Source organism: Nilaparvata lugens, chromosome 10 (genome assembly GCF_014356525.2).
Source record: "Nilaparvata lugens isolate BPH chromosome 10, ASM1435652v1, whole genome shotgun sequence".
Classification (NCBI taxonomy): Eukaryota; Metazoa; Arthropoda; class Insecta; order Hemiptera; family Delphacidae; genus Nilaparvata; species Nilaparvata lugens.
Window position 1 is genome coordinate 36,417,210 of NC_052513.1, and position 22,136 is coordinate 36,439,345.

Below are 22,136 nucleotides of genomic sequence, written 5' to 3' on the forward strand. Positions count from 1 at the left end.
GAATATCGTTTGTGAAGTCATATTATATTAATCAACGCAGATATAATATTTCTTTGTATAGGCCTAAGTTGGAGTGTACCGTTGGAAGATGAATGTACTGAATATAAGCTGAATCTATACATTTTGCCACACACCAATAGTAACAAAAAACAATTAATAACCTAAACCACAAAATGGAAACTTCTCCCAGTGTACATACTTCAAAAACTACTCTGTAACTTACTATAAAAATGAACTGAGGGGAACCAAAAATAATACTAGATAGGAGAACAAATTGGTATAACTCACAAGTCGTTGAAATTCCTCAATGCAATAATCCAACAACTAATTGAACGAGCTCCTTTGAAACCGGGACTCAAAGACACAACTGGGATGCACCGGGCATTCCCGAATCAAAGCAGCACTAGAACACAACGCGATGCAAAACTATTTATTACTAGGATGGTGATCTTAGAGAACGCCTAGTCTCTACTAGAGGCGCAATAGGACGCTCTGACCATTGACTTCTCTCAGTTGGCACATTGCCTTCTCTCTTCTCTTCTCTCTATCTCTTCTCTGTTCACTTTACAGCCCCTTCTCTTTTCTCTTTATCTCATCTCTGTTGATTTCCTTAAAAGCGGAGCATGAAAATCAAATTCCAGAATAGCACTGGCAACATGTTTACAACACAGTTGTGAGTAACGCAGAATTTATTACTGACAGAATGGGTAATTATTTTGAAAGGTCGTTGTCTCATGGTGGTAGTTGAATTCTATTGTTTGGTTTTCAAAATGACTTAATGAACATAACAGTGGCCTATCATTGAGATATTGTTATAGAATGAAAACTATTTTCACCAATAATGTAATATACCAACATTTTGATTTGGACAATATAGTATAAATTGGAAATGGGACAGTTTTGGGCATGAACCTGTTGTGCCTTTCCTCATGTTAAGTATTTGTACACAATGTGATAAATAAATAGATAAATATAGTCTAATGTACTATTATATGAATATGATTTTCATATGACCTATATTCTTGATATGGTGAACAAATTATCAAGTTATCATATCATGATATGATTTTCATATCAATGATATTAGTCACTACAGTAAGGTGCACGTTATAATGGCAGTGTTTGATTAGCAATGGTATTGCTACCCTTGTCTATCATTCAACAAAGCATATAGCGCTATCTCTTTCTCGCTTTTCTCTGTTGCCAGATCGTCTTTCAACAATGTAGAATGAATAATTAATTAACAAAATATTTCATCTTAATTATGAAAATTCATTATTAAATTATTAAAAAATATAATTTCTTGCTTAATAAAATATAATTGATTATTTTAAACTAGAAGGAACCGTTAATATTACATCAATAAACCTGTATCAGCTACCATCTAGACAAGACGGAGGATCAGCAACGTTTTTCTCCTATCTTTCTCCACTGCCATTATAACGTGAACCTCACTATAGCATCCTATGCAAAGCATGAATGAAATATTGAATGTAATTAACGGCTACAAACAGTACCGGTACCCAATCATAGTCTTTTTTTTAGTAAAACGTCTGGGTTGGAAAACTATCGGAAGTTATAACAAAGTTCCTTATTCCTATCTCACCGCTAGTACTTTCAAATGCTCTGAGTTTTAGTTCCAACTTTGGTTATCTCTAACACTCCACAGTATAAATCAAGTCGTATTTAAAGAACAGGTGTACAACAATGCTTCCTACTTGTTGCCGTTGTAGCAAAGATCAAAAGTAATATTTATAGCAATGATTCAACAACCAGAAATAAATGCATGCTCCTCTATTTAGCTAGCCAAATTGTATCACTCATCGTGAGAATAAGTTTGTCAAATGCCAATTGGCTATCTATTATTTGTAAACGACTGTTAAGATCTGTGTTAACAAATATCAAACACTACTAGAGTATTTATTGGATAAATACTGTTGATAAAATTTGAGTTAAAAATGCTACAAAACGACGCAGCTATTGATAAAATTTGACTTAAAAATGAGTTTCAATATACACCAAAAACATATGATCTCAATAACAATAATTGTTGTTTGTTATTTACAGGAATAGACTACTGAACACTGAGTAGTATACAATTCGAATCTCGGTTAATAGAAAAAAATCATCGATCCATCAACTGTAAGGGGGTCAACACACAATATAGAGCATCCAAAAATAGAGCCGAGTAATTACCTACAGCCATCTTCAATCTCCACCCGTTAGATATAAAAGAAGTAAAGTCTACCTGGAATTTTTCCAAGATTGGATGGGTCATTTTTATTGCAACAAATGCAGTGTTTTCGATTAACAAATTTAGAACCAACACGATTTTAGTCAACGATGCAACACGAAGACAAGACAATCAACAACTTCAATTGTTCTCAACATCTTCTAATTAGAGAATATACTGGTGAACAGTATCAATGTCAAGAACTTGTTCCCCAATTTAAAAATTGGATCTTTACAACAGGAGAAACACTAACCTGTTTATATAATAGATTATGTTAAACAATTGAAAGACAAATAATGATAAGATTAGTCATAGGCCTACTATTATGGACCAAACAAAGTAAGAAGAGATAAGTTGATATGTTGATGAGAAGAAATTACATTTGAAAAATAGTATGGTAAAGATATATAATATTCTAGTTCAAAACACTTTGATGGTTAACTTAGTCTCAAGGAAGTAGAAAGCATTCGTCTTTCCCTGTAGTATTCTTTATACACACTTGAAACCAATCATATTTTCCAATCCCTGTAGTATTCTTTACACACACTTGAAACCAATCATATTTTCCAAAGTGTTGATTGAAAACTTAAAAAATCGATTCAATCAGTCATAAAATTATAGCTGAATGTAAAAAGTCTTAAGATAAATAAAAAACTTTCTTTCTCTGGAGTATTTCTTGTATAGGAAATTGAAACAACTCATATTTTCCACAGAGTTTGATTTAAAAACTTTAAAAATTGATTCGATCAGTCATAGCATAATAGCTAAATGTAAACATTTATAAAACTGGTAAAAGTATGGAACATAAATCAAAGGATATAAAAACAAAGACGTATATTCGAAGCGGAATTTCTGTTATGTTTGAGAAGATGTCAATCCAAATATAGCTCACTGATTGTGTAGAGTTTGGCGCACTTCCAACCAGCATTAGCGCAATTTTGGAATAGCCTTTTGTAGCCTTTTAAAACAAATCATTGACAAAAATGTCTTTGACTTCCTGAGCCTCATTCCTGTTTCAACAAGCGTGAATTATTATCTCATTTCTGAACATCTTCTTTGAACAGATTCCTTTTAATTCTGCAAAGGATAAAGGATATCGTCGAGTCATCAACAGTAGGCCTATATCAAGGTCTGTAAATTATTATCTCATTCCTGAACATCTTCTTCTAACAGATTCCTTCTGCAAAGAATAATATCGTCGACTCATCAAAAGTAGGCCTAGATCAATCTCCAACATTAGTGGATGCAACCTAAACAATCGGAGAATTATGTCTTCTAAACTACAAGATTTTAAAAAATTCAACAATCAAATTAAACTATTGTTGAGTCAAGGGAATTCACGATCTTTGAGTTAGCCAGCTAAGTGCCCGGTTGCACAAAAGCCGGTTGACTTTTAACCATTTATTAATTCCACGAGAACCAATCAGAGACGCCGTCATTAAAAATGCCTTCTCTGATTGGTTCTCGTGAAATTAATCACGGTTAAAATTCAACCGGCTTTTGTGCAACTGGGCCTACGTCGAGATATTTGCTATTCGAATCAGCTGCTACATTTTCCAGTAATATACTACTATAATATATAGCATTGACTTAGCAAAATAACAGTTCAGCTGGTCAACACAATATCGTGAATATCCCTCTTATTGTTAGTAGTATTATTGAACTTCTTGTAGTATTCTATAGCTAATGACTGAATTATTGGAGCAACATAATAGCTATATTGAGGTCAACGTTATAATGGCAGTGGAGAAAGATAGGAGAACAACGTTACCGATCCTCTATCTTGTCAATGCCTTCTATAGACGGTAGCTGATACAGGTTTATTGATGTAATATTAACTGTCCATTCTCGTTTGAAATGATCAATTATATTCTAATAAGCAAGAAATTATATTTTTCAATGATTTCATAATTAAGATGAAACATTTTGTTAATTATTTTTTTAAATTCTACATTCTTGAAAGTCAATCTGGCAATAGAGAAAAGCGAGAAAGAGATAGCACTATCCGCTTTGTTGAATGATGGACAAGGATAGCAATACCATTGCTAATCAAACACTGCCATTATAGCGTGGACCTCACTATAGGGATGGCTTAGCAATTGGATCAGAGTTGAATTCATATTCTTCAATAAATAATTTCCACTCGCTACGCACAAAAAGGAAATATCAATAAAGAAGGTTGAATGTCTTCTGTTTCAAAGCGATCAGTTTTTGGCAAAGTTCCACTTGAGGACCTTGAAACGTCAGCAAAATTTCAAAGACTCTTCACTTGATTCATGGCAATCAACGCACATATATTAGAAACATTAGACCACGAGTACTCCAACAGTATAAGATATCCTGGCCAATTATTCAGAGTTGTAAAATTATTTACTTTGGTGTTATAAATCTTTCAACTCAACTATCAATGTCAGGAAACGTTATGCTCTATTAATATGCTCCCAGATTTAATGGACAATAAGGTCTTCATGGTGGAAGTCAATCACTTGGAATTATTACTCATTTTGAACTGACCATGAAATTGTCAACATATAGTTGAATACAAAGATCAGTTTGCATTTATGTTAATGGAGGGTTCAGAAATTTGAGCTGAGAGTTTCTGCCCTAATTGAATAATATTCCATTGAGAAAAGATGGAGATAACTCTGGCATCACTTCCGAACATGGCGACAAAGAATTTATTTTTCCTATGTTTATTCTAAACTTTCTATTTCTATTTATTCTAACTGTATAATAATTGAAACGTTAAGTGGGAGAAGGTGTTAAGTAACAAAATCAAACTTCTGAGATTCAAAGTTTTTTGGTTCACCATGAGCACGAAAATGGATGAAAGTGTCAAGCAACATTGGAAATGTTGAGACTGTTCCCAGAAGACATACTTCAGATCACACACAAACCAAACCAAATGCCACAGAACTGTTAAGAGAAGTCCACGGTCCATTTTATAGTAAATGTCGATCAAGAAAGTCGATAGAATACAATGTACCTAGAATACAAGAGAATTCAATATGAATTCTAGGTACCTTGAATACAATCATACACAGCATGAAAAAACAGATGTTTTTAGCACAGACATCATGATATTGAGAGACAAATGGAGGTGATTCTGAATGGAGAGAGCTCTGTTTATCTTATGAGTGTACTAGAGATTGATGATAATGTAACAACCGTGAATAGTATATCAAATTGTTCTTATGAATCAGTTAATTAGTTAACTATGAATCAGTTAATTATCAGTTGATTAATATTATTATGTCATTTTAATCTACTATGAATAGGATTGTTTGTAAATGTATGTTTGCAGGTGTAACAAACACCTGCAAACTATGAATCAGTTAACAAACACCTGCAAACTATGAATTAGTAAACTATGAATCAGTTAACTAATGAATCAGTTAACTAATGAATCAGTTAATTAATATTATCAAGTCATTTTAATCTACTATGAATAGGATTGTTTGTAAATGTATGTTCGCAGGTGTAACATGAAAATGAGGACATGTATTGACTATAAATTAAATAAATGAACTCACAATTCGTTGCTTCTCGACCCTGCTGACCAGTGTAGCACTGGTGGGTGATGATGAAGCAGACAACGGCGAAGGCGTGTGCCCATTTGTCTTGGCAGCAGCCTTCATTCCCTGCTCCATTCCCTGTAGAATCACAGAGGCGCCCAGAAATTTGTTCAGCAAGGCACGCGCCTCAGTGTCTTCATCTGTGTCACCTGATTCCACAACTGAAAAAGGATTTCAAATAATATTTCAGAGAATGTTAAAATATTTAAAAGCTTCAACCATCTAGATTTTTTCTTGGAGCTGATCAATCCAATTCAATTATCTTCTCTTATAACGATTCACAAGGAAAACCTGCAAAGTTTTTCATCTAAAACTGTTCAAAACAAATTTCAATGAATCAGTATCTTCGTCTGTATCTCTTGATTCCACAACTGAAAAATAATTTTAAATAATATCTGAGAGAATGTTTGAACCTTCAACCATCTAGATTTTGTCTTGGAACTGATCAATCCAATTCAAATATCTTCTCTTATAACAATAATTGACAAGGGAAAACTGCAAGGTTTATCATACAAAACAAATTTTAACGCCTCAGTATCTTCGTCTGTGTAACCTGAATACACAACTGAAACGGAATTTTGAAGAAATGTTTGAGAAACTGTTTTGACCTTCAACCATCTAGATTTTGTCTTAGAGCTAATCTATCCAATTCAATCATCTCCTCTTACTCATAAGGATTGGCAAGGGAATAACAGCTTCCTCAGCCAAAACTGTTCAAAATTAATTTCAATAATCAATTCCAATCTAACGGGGAGATTCGGGTAGAAGATAGCAATATATTTGAAATTTTATTCGACATTGTTGTACAGTATACAGAGTGAGTCATATTTATGGGAACCCTTCAATAAGTTGGAGACTATTGTAGATATAATATACTGTAACTTTCAGGATAAGTTATCGGTCAAATACTTTACCTTTTGACGTACAACTGAATTTCAACCCTTCATAAGGGGGTGACTTAGGGGTTGTAACTCGAATATTTAAAATGTAACACCCATTGTGTGGTACATAATTTTAAAGGCCTTTTTGAAACAAGAAAGATGGCATCCACAGAAATGTTCTATGATACTTTTATCCAAAAGGGCGGCTGATTAAAATTTATCAATTATTGCTTTAAAAACTCAAACTTCAGTAAGCCGCCATTTTGAATAGAAGTATCATGGAACATTTTTATTGATTTCATCTCTCTAGTTTTAAGAAGGCCTTTAAAATGATGTACCACACAATAGGTGTTTACATTTAAAATATTCGAGTTACTACCCCTAAGTCACTCCCTTATGAGGGGTTGAGATTCAGTTGTACGTCAAAAGGTAGAGTATTTGACCAATAACTTATCCTGAAAGATACAGTATTATATCTACAACAGTCTCCAATTTATTGAAGGGTTCCCATACATATGACTCACTCTGTATTGCATTTGAATTTATGTGCAATGCAATTTCTCGTTTCTTCTTCACATTTCACATAAAAAAAATATTGTCGTCAAGTCGCCATAACATCAACACTTCCAATTCAATTAATTCTCATAGTTTGAAGTAGTTAATCGCAAAACCGTTAAATTTCAGTAAGTGTTTACCTTTGGTAAGATTAATGTTATAAGTTAGAATATAGTGAGAATAATGTTGTAAAGCCAGACCCTGTTTCAAATTGTTTTGCTAGCATTGTCTATCATTAGACGAAACATATAGTTCTATAGCTTCCATCCTCTTCCATCTCCGCACTGTTCTTAAATTGATTGTAGGCTATTTAGTAGTATATTATTCGCCAAGAAAATATATTTTCTCATGATTCAATAATGAATTTTATATTGCATATTTTGGTACCGTACAAGTTTATTATATTTCTGCAAAGGCTAAAACGAATTGGCCACAGTGCGGAGATAGGAAAGGATAGAGCTATCAGATTTGTCTAATGACAGACAGTACAGTTTATGTCGAACCTTAGACCAGTTATAGAATAGACACGCACCATTGTATATTAATACTGATAGTCGATGAAGCCAACATCTACTGCCATATCGCCCCATCGTGACGTCAGCATGATATAATATACAATTAAATAAGTGTAATATTTCTCAAGTTTTTTATTCATTGTTATACATTCTTTGATTCATTTGAAGTATAATGTCAACCTTCAAAATTCAAAATATTTAAATCATTATTCCTGGACCAAAAAATCAAGTAACGAAGCAGTGTGTGATATTATAACCTCAACATTTTGACCTAACTTTCTATCAAAATTTTTGGAGAGAAATAGTACAGGCTCAGCCTAGTTTTTCCTTCAATGTCATAATTATATTATGATTGTAGTATTTTGTACAATAAATAAATGATAAAATGATAAAAATAAAATTATATAATATTATAAGTTCTTAATTATATCATTTTAGTTATTTAATAATTTACTTCCATTTGAAATAGACACAATCTGCTATGGAAAACAATGTAAACAAACTCTACAGAAAAGTTTTCTATACGATGCTGACGTCACGATGGGGCGATATGGCAGTAGATGTTAGCTTCATCGACAGTATGGGGCGTGTCTATTCTATAACTGGTCTAAGTGTCGAACTAGTACACTTTATGCACTTCTACTTATTACATACTTATTACAATAAGTAACATTACTCATATCTGCAAGTTCTTTTGAGCATGACCGCATATGGGAGTGGGAAACCATTTGAATGGCAATCCAATCTTGGCGTGCTGACTTTATAACGAGGATTTCACTATAGTAAAAACCCCTACTGAAATTTCACTGTTCTGCGATTAACTAGGTACTTCAAACTATTTCATTGATTGAATTGAAGTGTTGATGACGATTGATTTTATTGGCAATCATTCTTTTTTTTAGATGGAGAGAAATGAGACATTGCATTAATTCAAATTATTTCTAAAGGAGGAGTGCTTTTATAGTCTGAAGGACTATTTTAACTACTGTAATAGAGTCAAAGACAAATAGTAATTATATACTAGATATAAATTTCATGAAAAATTAATGGTGTCTCGCTTTTTGCTATAGTGAGGTCCACGTTATAATGACAGTGGATAAAGAAAGAAGAATAGCGATGCCGATTCTCTGCATTAATTAATCATATTTCTCCACTGTCAAAAACATAATTGGCAACGTTGTGGACCTAGAAAAGGATAGTACCACCGGCTTTGTCGAATGATAGACAAGGATAGCAAAACCAAAGTTGATCAAATACTGTCATTATAACGTGGACCTCATTATTAGCACTTTGACTTGTCTGACGCCGTTGAGGCCAACCAGACGTAATATATATCTATCTATCAAATGCTCATAAATATAAGTACATATAAAACAATGTCAAATATTCTCATTATACCTAGATCAGCATTCCTCATGCGCTGGAGGATATCCTGAACTCCGGTGACCCTTGAGGTGTTGTCCAGGAAGGAAGTCTTCTCGGATGAGGCCACCCTCGAGGTGGAGGAGGTGGAGGTGGTGGTGTGGCTTGATGACGTCACAGACTTCTCCTCAACAGAGCTGTCTCCCTTGCTGTTACGTCTGACTGTCACTGAGGAGGAAGAGGTCCTATTCGGACGCTGCTTCGTTTCTGTGCTGCTGCTTGTGGAATGTTGTTTCAGAGATGACGACACTGAAATGAATACAAAAACAATATTAGATACAATTTCTTCAAAGGTTTTTATGTTTCAGAGACGAAGACTCCTGAATAAGCGAAATAACAAAATTATATACAATTTCTTCAAAGATTTTATTTATCAGAGATGAAGACACTGAAATAAATAGAACTCCAATATTAGATAAAATTTCCTCAAAAGTTTTCATGTTTCAGAGATGATGAATCTAGAATAAATACAACAACAATATTATAGACCAAATTTATATCAACGTGTGCACCCACTAACTGTTGATCAATACGAACACTGAAATAAGTGCAAAAACCGTAATGCATACATTTCTTTTAATGTTCTCATCCCAACTTGAACTACTGGTCAATACAGTCACTGCAATGAGTCAAAAAACAATATTACATACAATTTCAAATCAAATTTAGTATTATTTGAACAAGCTTATACTTTTCAATTACACTTCAAAAGTAACTTCAAAGTAGTTCTATTTCCTCATATAGTATTATCCTTCGTTTCCCATTTGTAATATTTACTCCAATATTTTTACCTTGTATAGAAGTATATAAATGTTTTTTTCATTTAAATTCTCATATTCTATCCGATACACAAGTGGAGCATTTTTGTTCTATCTATGCTTGAGTTTGATCTACTTCTTTTATTAATTTATTTTCACTTTTTAAATAATAATATTCGAGCTCCCGACTCACAGACAAACCTTGAGGTTCATGTGAGCGTAGTTTCAATAATTGTGAACTTATACTTATTCTATTATGTATGCTGTGTATAAATGTACATTGCATGCTTGTATCATAGAGAAACAATAGCGTAAGTAGATATCCCATGGTATAGGGCGTTTATGTCGCAACTTTTACTGTTATCTCAAAGCCGATTACTGTCGATTATTGTCGATTTTTACTTTTTTGACCGGGTTAGAGTGTATGAACGGCACAATATGAGAGACTACCAGCGTCATAAAGCTTCACGGGAAAGGACTACATGGACTATCAGCTTGAGATAACAGTAAAAGTTGCGACATAAACGCCCTATACCATGGGATATCTACTCACGCTATTGTTTCTCTATGCTTGTATTTTGTTGGAAACAAATAAAATTCAATTCAGTTCAAAAACTCATGACGGTATTCATGTGATCTAACAATGCCTACATCAACACAAACCTTATAACAAAATATATATTCAAATTAAAAATTCAATAATTTTGACATATGCTAGTAACTTCTTCCATTGATCTGATTTATACTCATTATGAAGATTTTGAAGGTTTGAAATATACTAATCATCATCCTACTTAATGGATGGATAAGAAGGTTTTGAATCAACTGACAATGAATTATATATGAGGAGGTATATACAAATAAAATGTAATAAGGAGAAGCATACACATATGAACATAGAAAGTTTATTGTCTAAAAGATGATTAACGTTTATTGTTTGTAATTATGGCGACACATGAATAAATGAAATAGAATTGAATACTTTGTGAATTGAAAAAGATAAACGTTTATTTATTCATTTCATTTTTTGACAATCACAAATAGGTCTATTAAACAAGCATAGCTCAAAACTTCATAGCTTTCACGGTGATGAAGGAAACTTTGTACAGAGTGATATTATTACATGGTGAAAAAATTCAAAAATACTATATAAATAAGATAATACTGAGAGTTATGAGGATATTAGTGATACTGACTGTTAGGTGATTCTTCGGTTGTTTTAAAACTGGAAGTCCTGAGGATAAGTCCCGCAGGTGGGTAGCCTCTCTGAGGGGCGCCATTAGCTGCCGACTCTGTTGTTAGCAAACCAATACCATCACACAGAAACAACAAAAACATTGGATTAGTTTCGATTATAATAATTACAAACATGCTTATTGTTACTGATTTTTTATAAGAATGCCTTATTACATTTATTTACAAGAGAGGGTAAAACACAAAACATACTGACATGACACTAAACAGGGGTTTGTTGGAATAGTATAATGGAACACTTTCATTGAGAAAGTTTATTAAAACTTCAATATAAAAGTATATTTAATATAAAGTTTTTAACACTGGATTGACGGCTGGAATGCAGACTATATTAATTATTGTGAAAAATATGATTTTCTTTTTAAATATTCACTTTGTGACTGGAGCATCCTTTCGAATCGCATGGGATTTATTGTCATCAGTCAGTCAGTGATTATTTCATATTATTCACAATTATTATAGTCTGCTAGTCGTCATTTCTGTGTTAAAACTTGTTCAAACATATAGCAGTTTGTAATAAATTGATGAAGAAATACAATACTTTATTAAATAATGAATTACCTTATTGTTATTTTTTTCATCTAGATACTAGGCCTGATGAAATAAAAAATTGAAATTAACATATACGGGATAGACAATTAATTTTTCCATTGTACTTTGATATGATAATAAGTTTACTTGAAATTTTCTATATGGAAAGCTATAAAACCTTGATACAATCCATTTGTTTTTTACAGGCCCTTGCGGAGCAAGGTTACACATGCTCGTTATAAATAAAAAAGGAATCTCTGTCAATATTGGAGTTTTAATTATATTGAAATGATGCGGCGAATTCTATAAAATAGAAAGTATTATTTGATCTTTAGTCACAATGCATGACACATTCATTAGTTTATTATAATGTGGAATCAGATAAATATATTAATATTCATCTATTCATCATTTTAATGTAGTTCAATGATGAACTAAAATATCAATGATATGGATGCAAGATAACTAATATACTCCATAACTAATATACTGTCTTATACTCCATGACTGGAGTCTTTAGGACGTAATCTTGAAAAAAAATATATATAAATGCAACAATACATGATGCCGGCGCTTCACTCTCGCCGAGTTCGTACGAACGACGACGAACGCGAGAGCGTGGATGGCTACTATATGCCACCACTTGCCTTCATTCCTCCCGGCTCTCCTCGCTCCGATTAATATATCATTATATCTGTATATTAATGTTCCTGTACAAATACAGATATTATAATAAAAAATCAGCTGATGAAAAGAGAAATGCGTGTGTTCATGGCGCATACCTCTGTACGCAGCTTTGCAGTATACACTGCAATGAGACAAGAAGGCGAGCGGTGGCAAAATAGTCAACCACTCTCCCGCCTGCGTCGTTGTATTTGTACAAACTCGGCGAGAGTGAAGCGACAGCATAAGAGTTATTGAATGTCAAATAAATGATTATGTGTTTGTGTCATTCATGAATAGGTGGTGATTAAGTTACTGTGAAATTTCTCAGAAAATAGTCATCATTGACTTGAAAAAAGAAAAGGATTATTGTACATACATTTTTACATAATATTACCGGTAATAAGGATTCAAGTAAGTGGTTTATCAAGAATATGTATTAAGTCCGGTCCACACTTATCATGCAGCGTTTTGATCATACTCATGTCCGATATTTTAGTGGGATGAAGGGTTGCTGGTAGGAGAGAGCATAAGAGTAAGATAACATTAGATGCACGTTTGTGTAAGTGCTTGCTATAACCATGAATAACTCAGCGCGCAGATAAGGAACTAAGTCTGAAAAAAGCAATAGCACGTTGTGACGTGCCTGAAGGTGTTCGAGCTGAACACCACCAGCAAGTGCACGCGATCAGTGTGTGTCCCCGTGGCTCTTTCCAGATTTTGTTTCTCATCTGCGTGCTTGGTCATACATGAACACGCGTGCACTTGCACAATCGTATAAATTAGAATTGGAACCGTTTTGGGGTTAAGCCTGTGGTACTTTTCTAGAAGGTTGTGTAATGCTAAATAATTGAATAAAAAACGACGTGCATTCAATGTGATCATACCCTAATATGACAGACATGTGTGGCATGCACCATTCTGCCTTTGCAAAGCAAAACGTGATTGGATCGGAGTGCGATTAGAACGCTGTATGATAGGTGTGTCTTCGGTTCAAGTGTGAGTGTATTTACAGATTTTAATATAAATACTTTATAATTTTGCTAGAATCAACTAACCTGTAGCTTGCTGGAACTTGTGTTGCAGCGCTCGAATGGAGTCTCCTCTAACCAGAGGCTTCTTCTTGTCTTCATCATCATCACTGCTTTTCTGCTGAGGCGTGGGAGAGAACGATTTCGGCTTCGATTCAGTCACGGTTGAGTTCGCTTTTCTCGATGTAGAACTTGTCGAAGAGGTTGAGACAAACTTGGAAGTCACAGACGAAGACTTCTGCCATTTGTCGTCTGCCTCAGCTGTTTTCGATCCTGAAAGTATAGTGATTTTAGTGATAACTGATTACAAACTTTTCAATAACCTAAATCGATAATTCGATACATCGATGTATCGATCAGAGTACCATCGATGGCTAAAACCCATCATGGCCCGTTTGCATAAAAGTCTGTTGAATTTTAATCATGTTCAAATGCCACAAGAACCAATCAGAGACTTGAAGAGCCTAATCTGATTAGTTCTCGTGAAATTTATTCATGATTAATTTTTGTTAATTTGGTTTAACCATGAAGATGGTGGTCCTGCCGAAAGATCTCGGGGGGTAATTGAATAATTTTATTTATTAGAGAAATTTGACTGCTAGTCGTTTTATTTAACAAAATAGTAAGCAGTTCGCGATGGAAACAACATTGAAGAATTATATTAAAAACAGTCCATCACCAAGTAGCACAAAAGTATGTTGACATTTAATCCCGATTAAATGCCACGAGAAAAACCTCTCTGATTGGTTCTCGTGGAATTCATGATTAAAATTCAACAGGCTTTTGTGCTAATGAGCCTATGGTCTGTAATGACGAAACGTTTCAATTAGAAAACATTGATGACAAACACTTTGCAAGTTCAAAACATCGATGTTTCTTTGCCATTACTACCCTGTTAGGGTGTGATTAGATTGAATGCACGTGTGTGCAAGTGCACGCGAGACCACGCATGACCACGCAAAACAAGACCACAGATGAGAAACAAAATCTGCAAAAAGTCATAGAAACGGTCACACTGTACGCGTGCACTCCAGTGTGGGCAGCTACAGACAGGTCACAACGTTTTTCAATTACTTTACCCTTTCCAGATTTTGTTTCTCATCTGCAACATGGTCAAGGTCTCGCTTGCACTCGCACATACGTGCATCTAATGTATAAATGGTATTTCCATCACTAATGTTATTGATATGCATAATCATAGAGTAAAGATACTGTTAAATTATTTGTCTCTAACATAATATAGCGTCTGGATGCTGTGGGAGGGGTAAATCATAGAGAAAAAATAGCATGAGAAGATATCCATGGTATAGGCAGTTTATATCCCAAGTTTCAAGCCAGTTTCTAGTTAACTCAACCAGATTACTGTCGACCACTTTCTATTATTACCATATGGCTGGGTGAGAGTGAAAGATCGACTCAGTATGAGAGACTACCTGCGTCACATAGCTTAACGAAGAAGAACTACTAGGACTAGCAGCTTCAGTTACCATTGATTCATACTTTTGTCAGATTGATGATTTGGTGTAGAAATTGAAGTGGACATAACCAATGTATAATATTTAGACAATTAGGAAATTTAGACAAAATTAGGAATTGAAGAAGTTTTGAAGAAGAACTTTCTATTATTACCATATGGCTGGGTGAGAGTGAAAGAACGACTCAGTATGAGAGACTACCAGCGTCACATAGCTTCACGAAAAATAACTTCAGTTATTATGTAATAACTGTTTGTATTATAAATAAAACTTCATTTTAGCACAATAACATTTATTAATTTCTTCTTGAACATGACAACATTATTGAGACAACCTTCTTCTAGCCGACCACATTTCTGTCATTTATGGTTATTGGACGATCAGCTTCAGTTACCATTGATTCATAGTTTCGTCAGATTGATGATTTAGTGTAGAAATTGAAGTGGACATAACCTACATAATATTTAGACAATTTGAGACGAAATTAGGAATTGAAGAAGTTTTGGGTAAAAGCCAGTATTTTCCGAATATTGTATTGTTTCCTCTATCCATAAATAATAAATGAATAAAATTGGAACATAAACGCCCTATCTTCTTGTATGGCGCTACAGCCCATGGTGAGCCTTGGCCTCCGCAACTATCAACCTCCACGCATCTCTATCGTTTACTATGCCTCTCCATCCCCTCACTCCCAAACTCCTAACATCATTCAGCACCTCATCCAGCCATCTTTTCCTGGGTCTCACTCTGTGTCTCCTGTTGTGAAGCCTTTCCCGTATCACAATTTTAGGGATTCTGCCCGCAGTCACCCTTTCCACATGACCCAACCACCTAACCCTTAAACGCCCTATACCATGGGATATATTCTTATGCTATCTTTTTTCTATGGTTAAATCGACCCAGGAATTTTCTTTCGAGTCTGGGACTGTACCTGAAAACTTTTTGATGACAGACGACACGAGGTTGCTGTCGCATTCGGACGAGGACCCTCGCGTCGACTCGACCTCGCCTCGACGTTCCTCGTCGTCCTCGACCTCAGTGACCTTGGCACCCGAGTATCGTCGCGAGGAGCTGACCGAAGACCTTCGTTCGTCGGAGTCCTCGAGTTCGGTGATCTTCGGTCCGGAGCTTCGCCTGCCGCCAGCGCCGATTGTCTTAGTGGTCGTCACAGTCGATGAGACGCCCTGCGATTTGTTCGAGTCGTCGGGAGTCTGGTAAGAATACTTGGAGTGCACTATCCGTCCTGTAGGTTCTTCGCCGTTACGTGACGATAGTTCACCTACAACAATATAAAACATCTTTAATGATTTTTATAAACAGCTGTGCTTTTAGAATATTAAGTTTGTATTTTTGGTACTTCAAAATTATTTCTTTAATATGTGAATACTTCCTATTTTAGTGATAATAATGCAAAATTTTTCTTCTATGTTTGGTTTTCAAACATCTAAATTTAAAAATCTACTTTGTGGAAATAATTAAGAACTGAAAATTTGTGAAGTGAACTACTACAAGACAAAAGCTGGGTCTACACCAAAGTTATTAACAAAATGTTAACTACTCAATTCTTATGGAGTCTATTAGATTGAACGGAACTTAACAAACATATATGTTCATCATGTGTATGATAAGTTATGTTCAATCTATAAAAATTAAGTTACTAACAAAATGTTTATTTTTCCCACCTTATAGACTCTATTAGATTAAACGGAACTTGACTTGACAAACACACATGTTCATCATGTGTATGGTATGTTATGTTTAATCTAATAGAATCTATAAGGATGGAGTAATAAACATTTTGTTAATAGCTTTGGTGTAAACGCAGCTGTAACCTATTTCGGACTATGAGTAACCTTATCTGAATTTGGGAGAGGAATAGCACAAGGTTGCCTTATTTTTTGTACTTATTGTATGAATCAATAAAGAATTGGTAGAGAGATTGGTAAAATAGATTGGTAGAGAAATTGGCAAATCTGGGAGGAATGAGAATAATAATAACAGTAGAAAAATATGAAGAAACTAGAATAAAAATGTAAGATAAACAGATAGATTCTTCTGTATAACAATGAGAGTAAAAGTAAATTCGTATGGATTTTGTTGGTGGAGAGTCCCTTGCGGGAAGGTCCCACCGCCTGAATATATAATTTAAGCCGTCAATGGGCCTTACGACTGTCATACTTCAGCCGGGACCGACAGTTTAACGTGCCCATCCGATAACAATGAGAGTGATATTGTGGCACACATCACATTCATATTCAATAGAAAAATACTGTCTTTTTTCTTTAGGGATACTCTTGATTATAAATAAAAATAGAAATATTATCCATTATCCATGACAATAACATGATATAGCCTAAACATGTTGTGACTAAATAATTTTAAAAAGGGTACTTGGATTTATAATATTACATGGACTCACAAAAAATTGATATTCTTTAACCTTAATAATTACTATTGTAAATATGTAAAATCTATTTAATGCCAACCAAAAACGTAACTCACCTCATTTAGAGAGGCTTTTGTTCAATTGTGAATGTAAATAAAGCTTTATTATTATTGTCGGATTTCTATTTTTATTAATAGAAATATAAATGTATGTCACAACCATTTATTAATCAAAATAATCATGATGTATCTAATTTTGCTTTCAGCTGGAGCTACAAGAAACATCTCATTTTCGTTTCCTTGAAACACATTTTAAGGTTGACAAGAAATATATAAGATTGAAGGGAAATGCTCGAGAATAACAATTATCAATTCAATGGTAATATAACTCACAGTATCGGCTATCAAAATATTGATAATACATTACACCACTCTACCAAATCACATAACACTCATAAAAGAAACAGAGGAAACAATGTTATTATCCGTGCAACTAAAATAAGACTGAGCTTTAAAATATGAATCTCCAACTCATGAAGAGAGTTACCAATAATTAAATATAGAATGATCGCATAACATCTTTTAATATTAGTGTTTATTATTAATCTGATGAAACATCCACACAAACTTGTACTTGCTATTGAAAGTATTGAACCTTCTGGCCAATACCCAAGTAATGGCGTCAATACAGATGGAAACTGACTGCATAATGATAGTTTGAGAGTATGTGCGCTAAAATAAGAAGCTTGGAGTGTATTTGCCAGTAGAGTGGGTGTAAATGTGGGTTCGCACTTCCTGAATAGAAACTGAAAGTTCAAGAAGGTTCAAGCACAACTGTAGCCATCGCAATTCACAATAAAAGTAAATTCGTATGGCTTTTGTTGGTGGGGAGTCCCTTGCGGGAAGGTCCCACCGCCTGAATATATAATTTAAGCCGTCAATGGGCCTTACGACTGTCATACTTCAGCCCGGACCGACAGTTTAACGTGCCCATCCGATAACACGGGAGTGATCTGGTTAAAAACTTTTGGTATTGAGAGCGTTTGAACTCGGGATCTCTATGCTGCTACGCAAGCACTCTATCCACTAGACCACAATAGAAATTATATCATTCAGCATGATCGCATTATCAAGTATGATTCAATTGTAGTAATTTTTGACAATGTACTTATTGCGTGAATCAATAAAGAAACAATAAGTAATATCAGAAGTGTAATAATTGCTGTCAGTTATTTATAAAATAGAAGAACAACTGAAAATTATATTATTGAGAATGTAGATGTACAACAGTGATTTACAAGAGGTATATCTGTTTGTACCTGTACGTACAGGTTTACTTCTCATAAATTACTGTTATAGATCTACAGTATTTTCTTAAAATGTATCAACTCAGGGCTACTTTCTTGTATTTATAAAATAGAATATTATAGTATTCTTGAAATTTATTTTTAAAACCTGACGATGGTGTGATCACCAAAACTAGTAGTTATAATTTGTATTCTTATTCTACTAAGGGTACTATAACTCTATTTTATAAAAACATCTATAGTAATTTACAAAAAGTATCTCCCTCTACATACAGTAGAATTAACATGGATGGAATATTATAATTATTGAAAAAAGGTACAAAAAGCTACAAACATCAAACAATTCAATTCATGTAAGAATCCAATGTACAGGCTATGATTAGAGAATGTTATTTACCTTCTTTCTCAACTGAATTTCTATGATTCTGAGTGCTAAGGAGAACGGTGGCCAGACTAAAACCGGTCAGTAAAAGGAATAAGTTTGGGAGCCACAGCCATAGTAATATCAATACGAAAATTATGAAAAATATTGATGTTAATTGTTCATTTGTCAATGCCATTGGTGATCAGGGTCAAATGTTCATTAACCATCATAACGGTGTTTTGTTTGTGAATTGTACGTGTGTTTGTTGCTAATCTGAAAGTTATTGTGTTTGATCCAGAAAAAAGTACCAGCTTGAAGCTTGAATTGTCACACAACAGTGACAGTGAACAGTGAAAATTTAATTCCCATAAGTCCTAATGTGATTATCATACTTGCTCGGCCGGGCTGGACGGAAATAGTAGAATTAGAATTCATGTAAATAATATTTTCACTGTTTACTGTTGTCACTGATATGTGAGAATCACCACTATGCTGTTGTTTTCTCCCAAGAATTGACTTGTGAAATTATTGAATGGATAGCTCTAGAATACAGTATTACCCAGGGAATATGAAATGTAATATCCCGATGTATACTCTCTATGTGCTACGACGTTATTAGCAACGTAGGCTTCTACCGGTGCGTTATTAATACCTCATTACATTATCAAAATGGAACATCATTTTGGCTAAACCATGTATTCAGGAAGTGCAGAATAACCCATTTCATTTCAAGTGAAGTCGGTCTATTTTCGATGAAATCGACCAACAAGTAGGTACGCTAAGTACGCACATCACGCCGGTTCGCCAATGTGCAAAGGGCTACAGAAATAGCAGCGTCGCGAAGCTATTGAGCTCGAAAAAATTCTCCGACTCGGCTATTCCCCCGAAAATGTGTAGACTGAAATTTTTGGCCACTCTCCACGGTGGCATGGATGATCTCTCGCAATGAGTATCAGTTCTCAGTCCAGGACAGTGTGATTCCAGACTCCTCCTCTTCTTCTTTCTCTCCTCTTTTTCTTTGTGTTTCCTCTCTCTATCCGTGTATTATCAAGTACAGTATGTGATTGAAATCAGGTCCAGCACGTCTTCAAATAATTTGTGCCAACATTGTCAGTAGACATCAATAACAGTTCTGTCAATAATATTAGAATAGGTTACCAGACATGAGCACGTGTTTTCTAAAGCCGTTCAATCTGTTTTACTAATAATTTATTCCATGAAGTAGGATTAGATGATGTGGAATCATGTAGTTTTTAATAGTGATTATCCAATTTCCAACGTTTATTCATCAATAATATCTTATTTTTGTAGATTGTAGCCTACTCTTTTCCTTTATAAATGGTCTACTTGTGAAACCTTTTCAACATTCAAGTAGACCTACATCTGATGTAGGTCTACTTGAATGTTGAACAGGGTTCACAGTAGACCATTTATAAAGGAAAAGAGTAGGCTACAATCTACAAAAATAAGATATTATTGATGAATAAACGTTGGAAATTGGATAATCACTATTAAAAACTACATGATTCCACATCATCTAATCCTACTTCATGGAATAAATTATTAGTAAAACAGATTGAACGGCTTTTAGAAAACACGTGCTACATGTCTGGTAACCTATTCTAATATTATTGACAAGAACTGTTATTGATGTCTACTGACAATGTTATGGCACAAATTATTTGAAGACGTTGCTGGACCTGATTTCAATCACATACTGTACTTGATAATACACGGATAGAGAGAGGAAACACAAAGAAAAAGAGGAGAGAAAGAAGAAGAGGAGGAGTCTGGAATCACACTGTCCTGGACTGAGAACTGATACTCATTGCGAGAGATCATCCATGCCACCGTGGAGAGTGGCCAAAAATTTCAGTCTACACATTTTCGGGGGAATAGCCGAGTCGGAGAATTTTTTCGAGCTCAATAGCTTCGCGACGCTGCTATTTCTGTAGCCCTTTGCACATTGGCGAACCGGCGTGATGTGCGTACTTAGCGTACCTACTTGTTGGTCGATTTCATCGAAAATAGACCGACTTCACTTGAAATGAAATGGGTTATTCTGCACTTCCTGAATACATGGTTTAGCCAAAATGATGTTCCATTTTGATAATGTAATGAGGTATTAATAACGCACCGGTAGAAGCCTACGTTGCTAATAACGTCGTAGCACATAGAGAGTATACATCGGGATATTACATTTCATATTCCCTGGGTAATACTGTATTCTAGAGCTATCCATTCAATAATTTCACAAGTCAATTCTTGGGAGAAAACAACAGCATAGTGGTGGATTCTCACATATCAGTGACAACAGTAAACAGTGAAAATATTATTTACATGAATTCTAATTCTACTATTTCCGTCCAGCCCGGCCGAGCAAGTATGAATAATCACATTAGGACTTATGGGAATTAAATTTTCACTGTTCACTGTCACTGTTGTGTGACAATTCAAGCTTCAAGCTGAAACTTCTTTATCACTCCATTATTTATCATCTACACGCTATCACGTTACATAATACAAATAATTTAATATTACTCCAATATACAATAAGTGTTCAATTATTGCTACTAATTCATAAATGATTATTTATTAGTTACCTAGGTATTCCATTCCCACTTATTAGTCAAAATGTTAAAACGTGATTTTTGAATCAAGACTACCTGACTCCTATGAGATGTTATTCCATACTTTTATAAGCTAATGGAGAAAGAGCTCTATGCATATATAGTATAGTCAGAGAGAACCTATACAGATTGTTCACAGAGAAAATCTAATATAGATTGTTTATTCTATGGTATGGTGCACATAGTGTACCACCGCCTTGAAATAATATAGGCCTATGCTATTATATGTGAAAAGTATGAGGCTGAGATGGGCTGGTCATGTGTGCAGAATGCCGGAAGGGAGGGTGCCAAGAATGGTGCTGGAAGGCAAACCCGGAGGAAGAAGACTACAAGGAAGACCAAGAAAGCAGTGGCTTGACGATGTGGAAGAGGATTTGCGAAGACTGGGTGTAAGAAGATGGAGAAGAACAGCAGAATGTCGAGAGGGGTGGAAGGATGTGGTTGTGAAGGCTAAGGCTCTACATGGGCTGTAGTGCCAATAATGATGATGATAATGCTATTATAATTAGTGTATATTTTCTAGGGTCATTCAATATTTTTTGAAATATATTAGCTAG

At 34.5% G+C, this 22,136-nt stretch overlaps 1 protein-coding gene across 1 annotated transcript in view; it reads right to left on the minus strand.

The window, feature by feature from the left end:
* Positions 1–22,136, minus strand: part of LOC111044463 (serine/arginine repetitive matrix protein 2) — a 151,482-nt gene that overhangs the window by 30,645 nt on the left and 98,701 nt on the right. Inside the window, exons 7-11 of the mRNA XM_039436784.1 lie at positions 15,825–16,172; positions 13,446–13,691; positions 11,136–11,231; positions 9,158–9,430; positions 5,767–5,969 (exon numbers count right to left, since the gene is read on the minus strand). Of these exons, the coding sequence (XP_039292718.1) occupies positions 5,767–5,969; positions 9,158–9,430; positions 11,136–11,231; positions 13,446–13,691; positions 15,825–16,172 (1,166 nt within the window). The remainder of the gene's footprint in view (positions 1–5,766; positions 5,970–9,157; positions 9,431–11,135; positions 11,232–13,445; positions 13,692–15,824; positions 16,173–22,136) is intronic.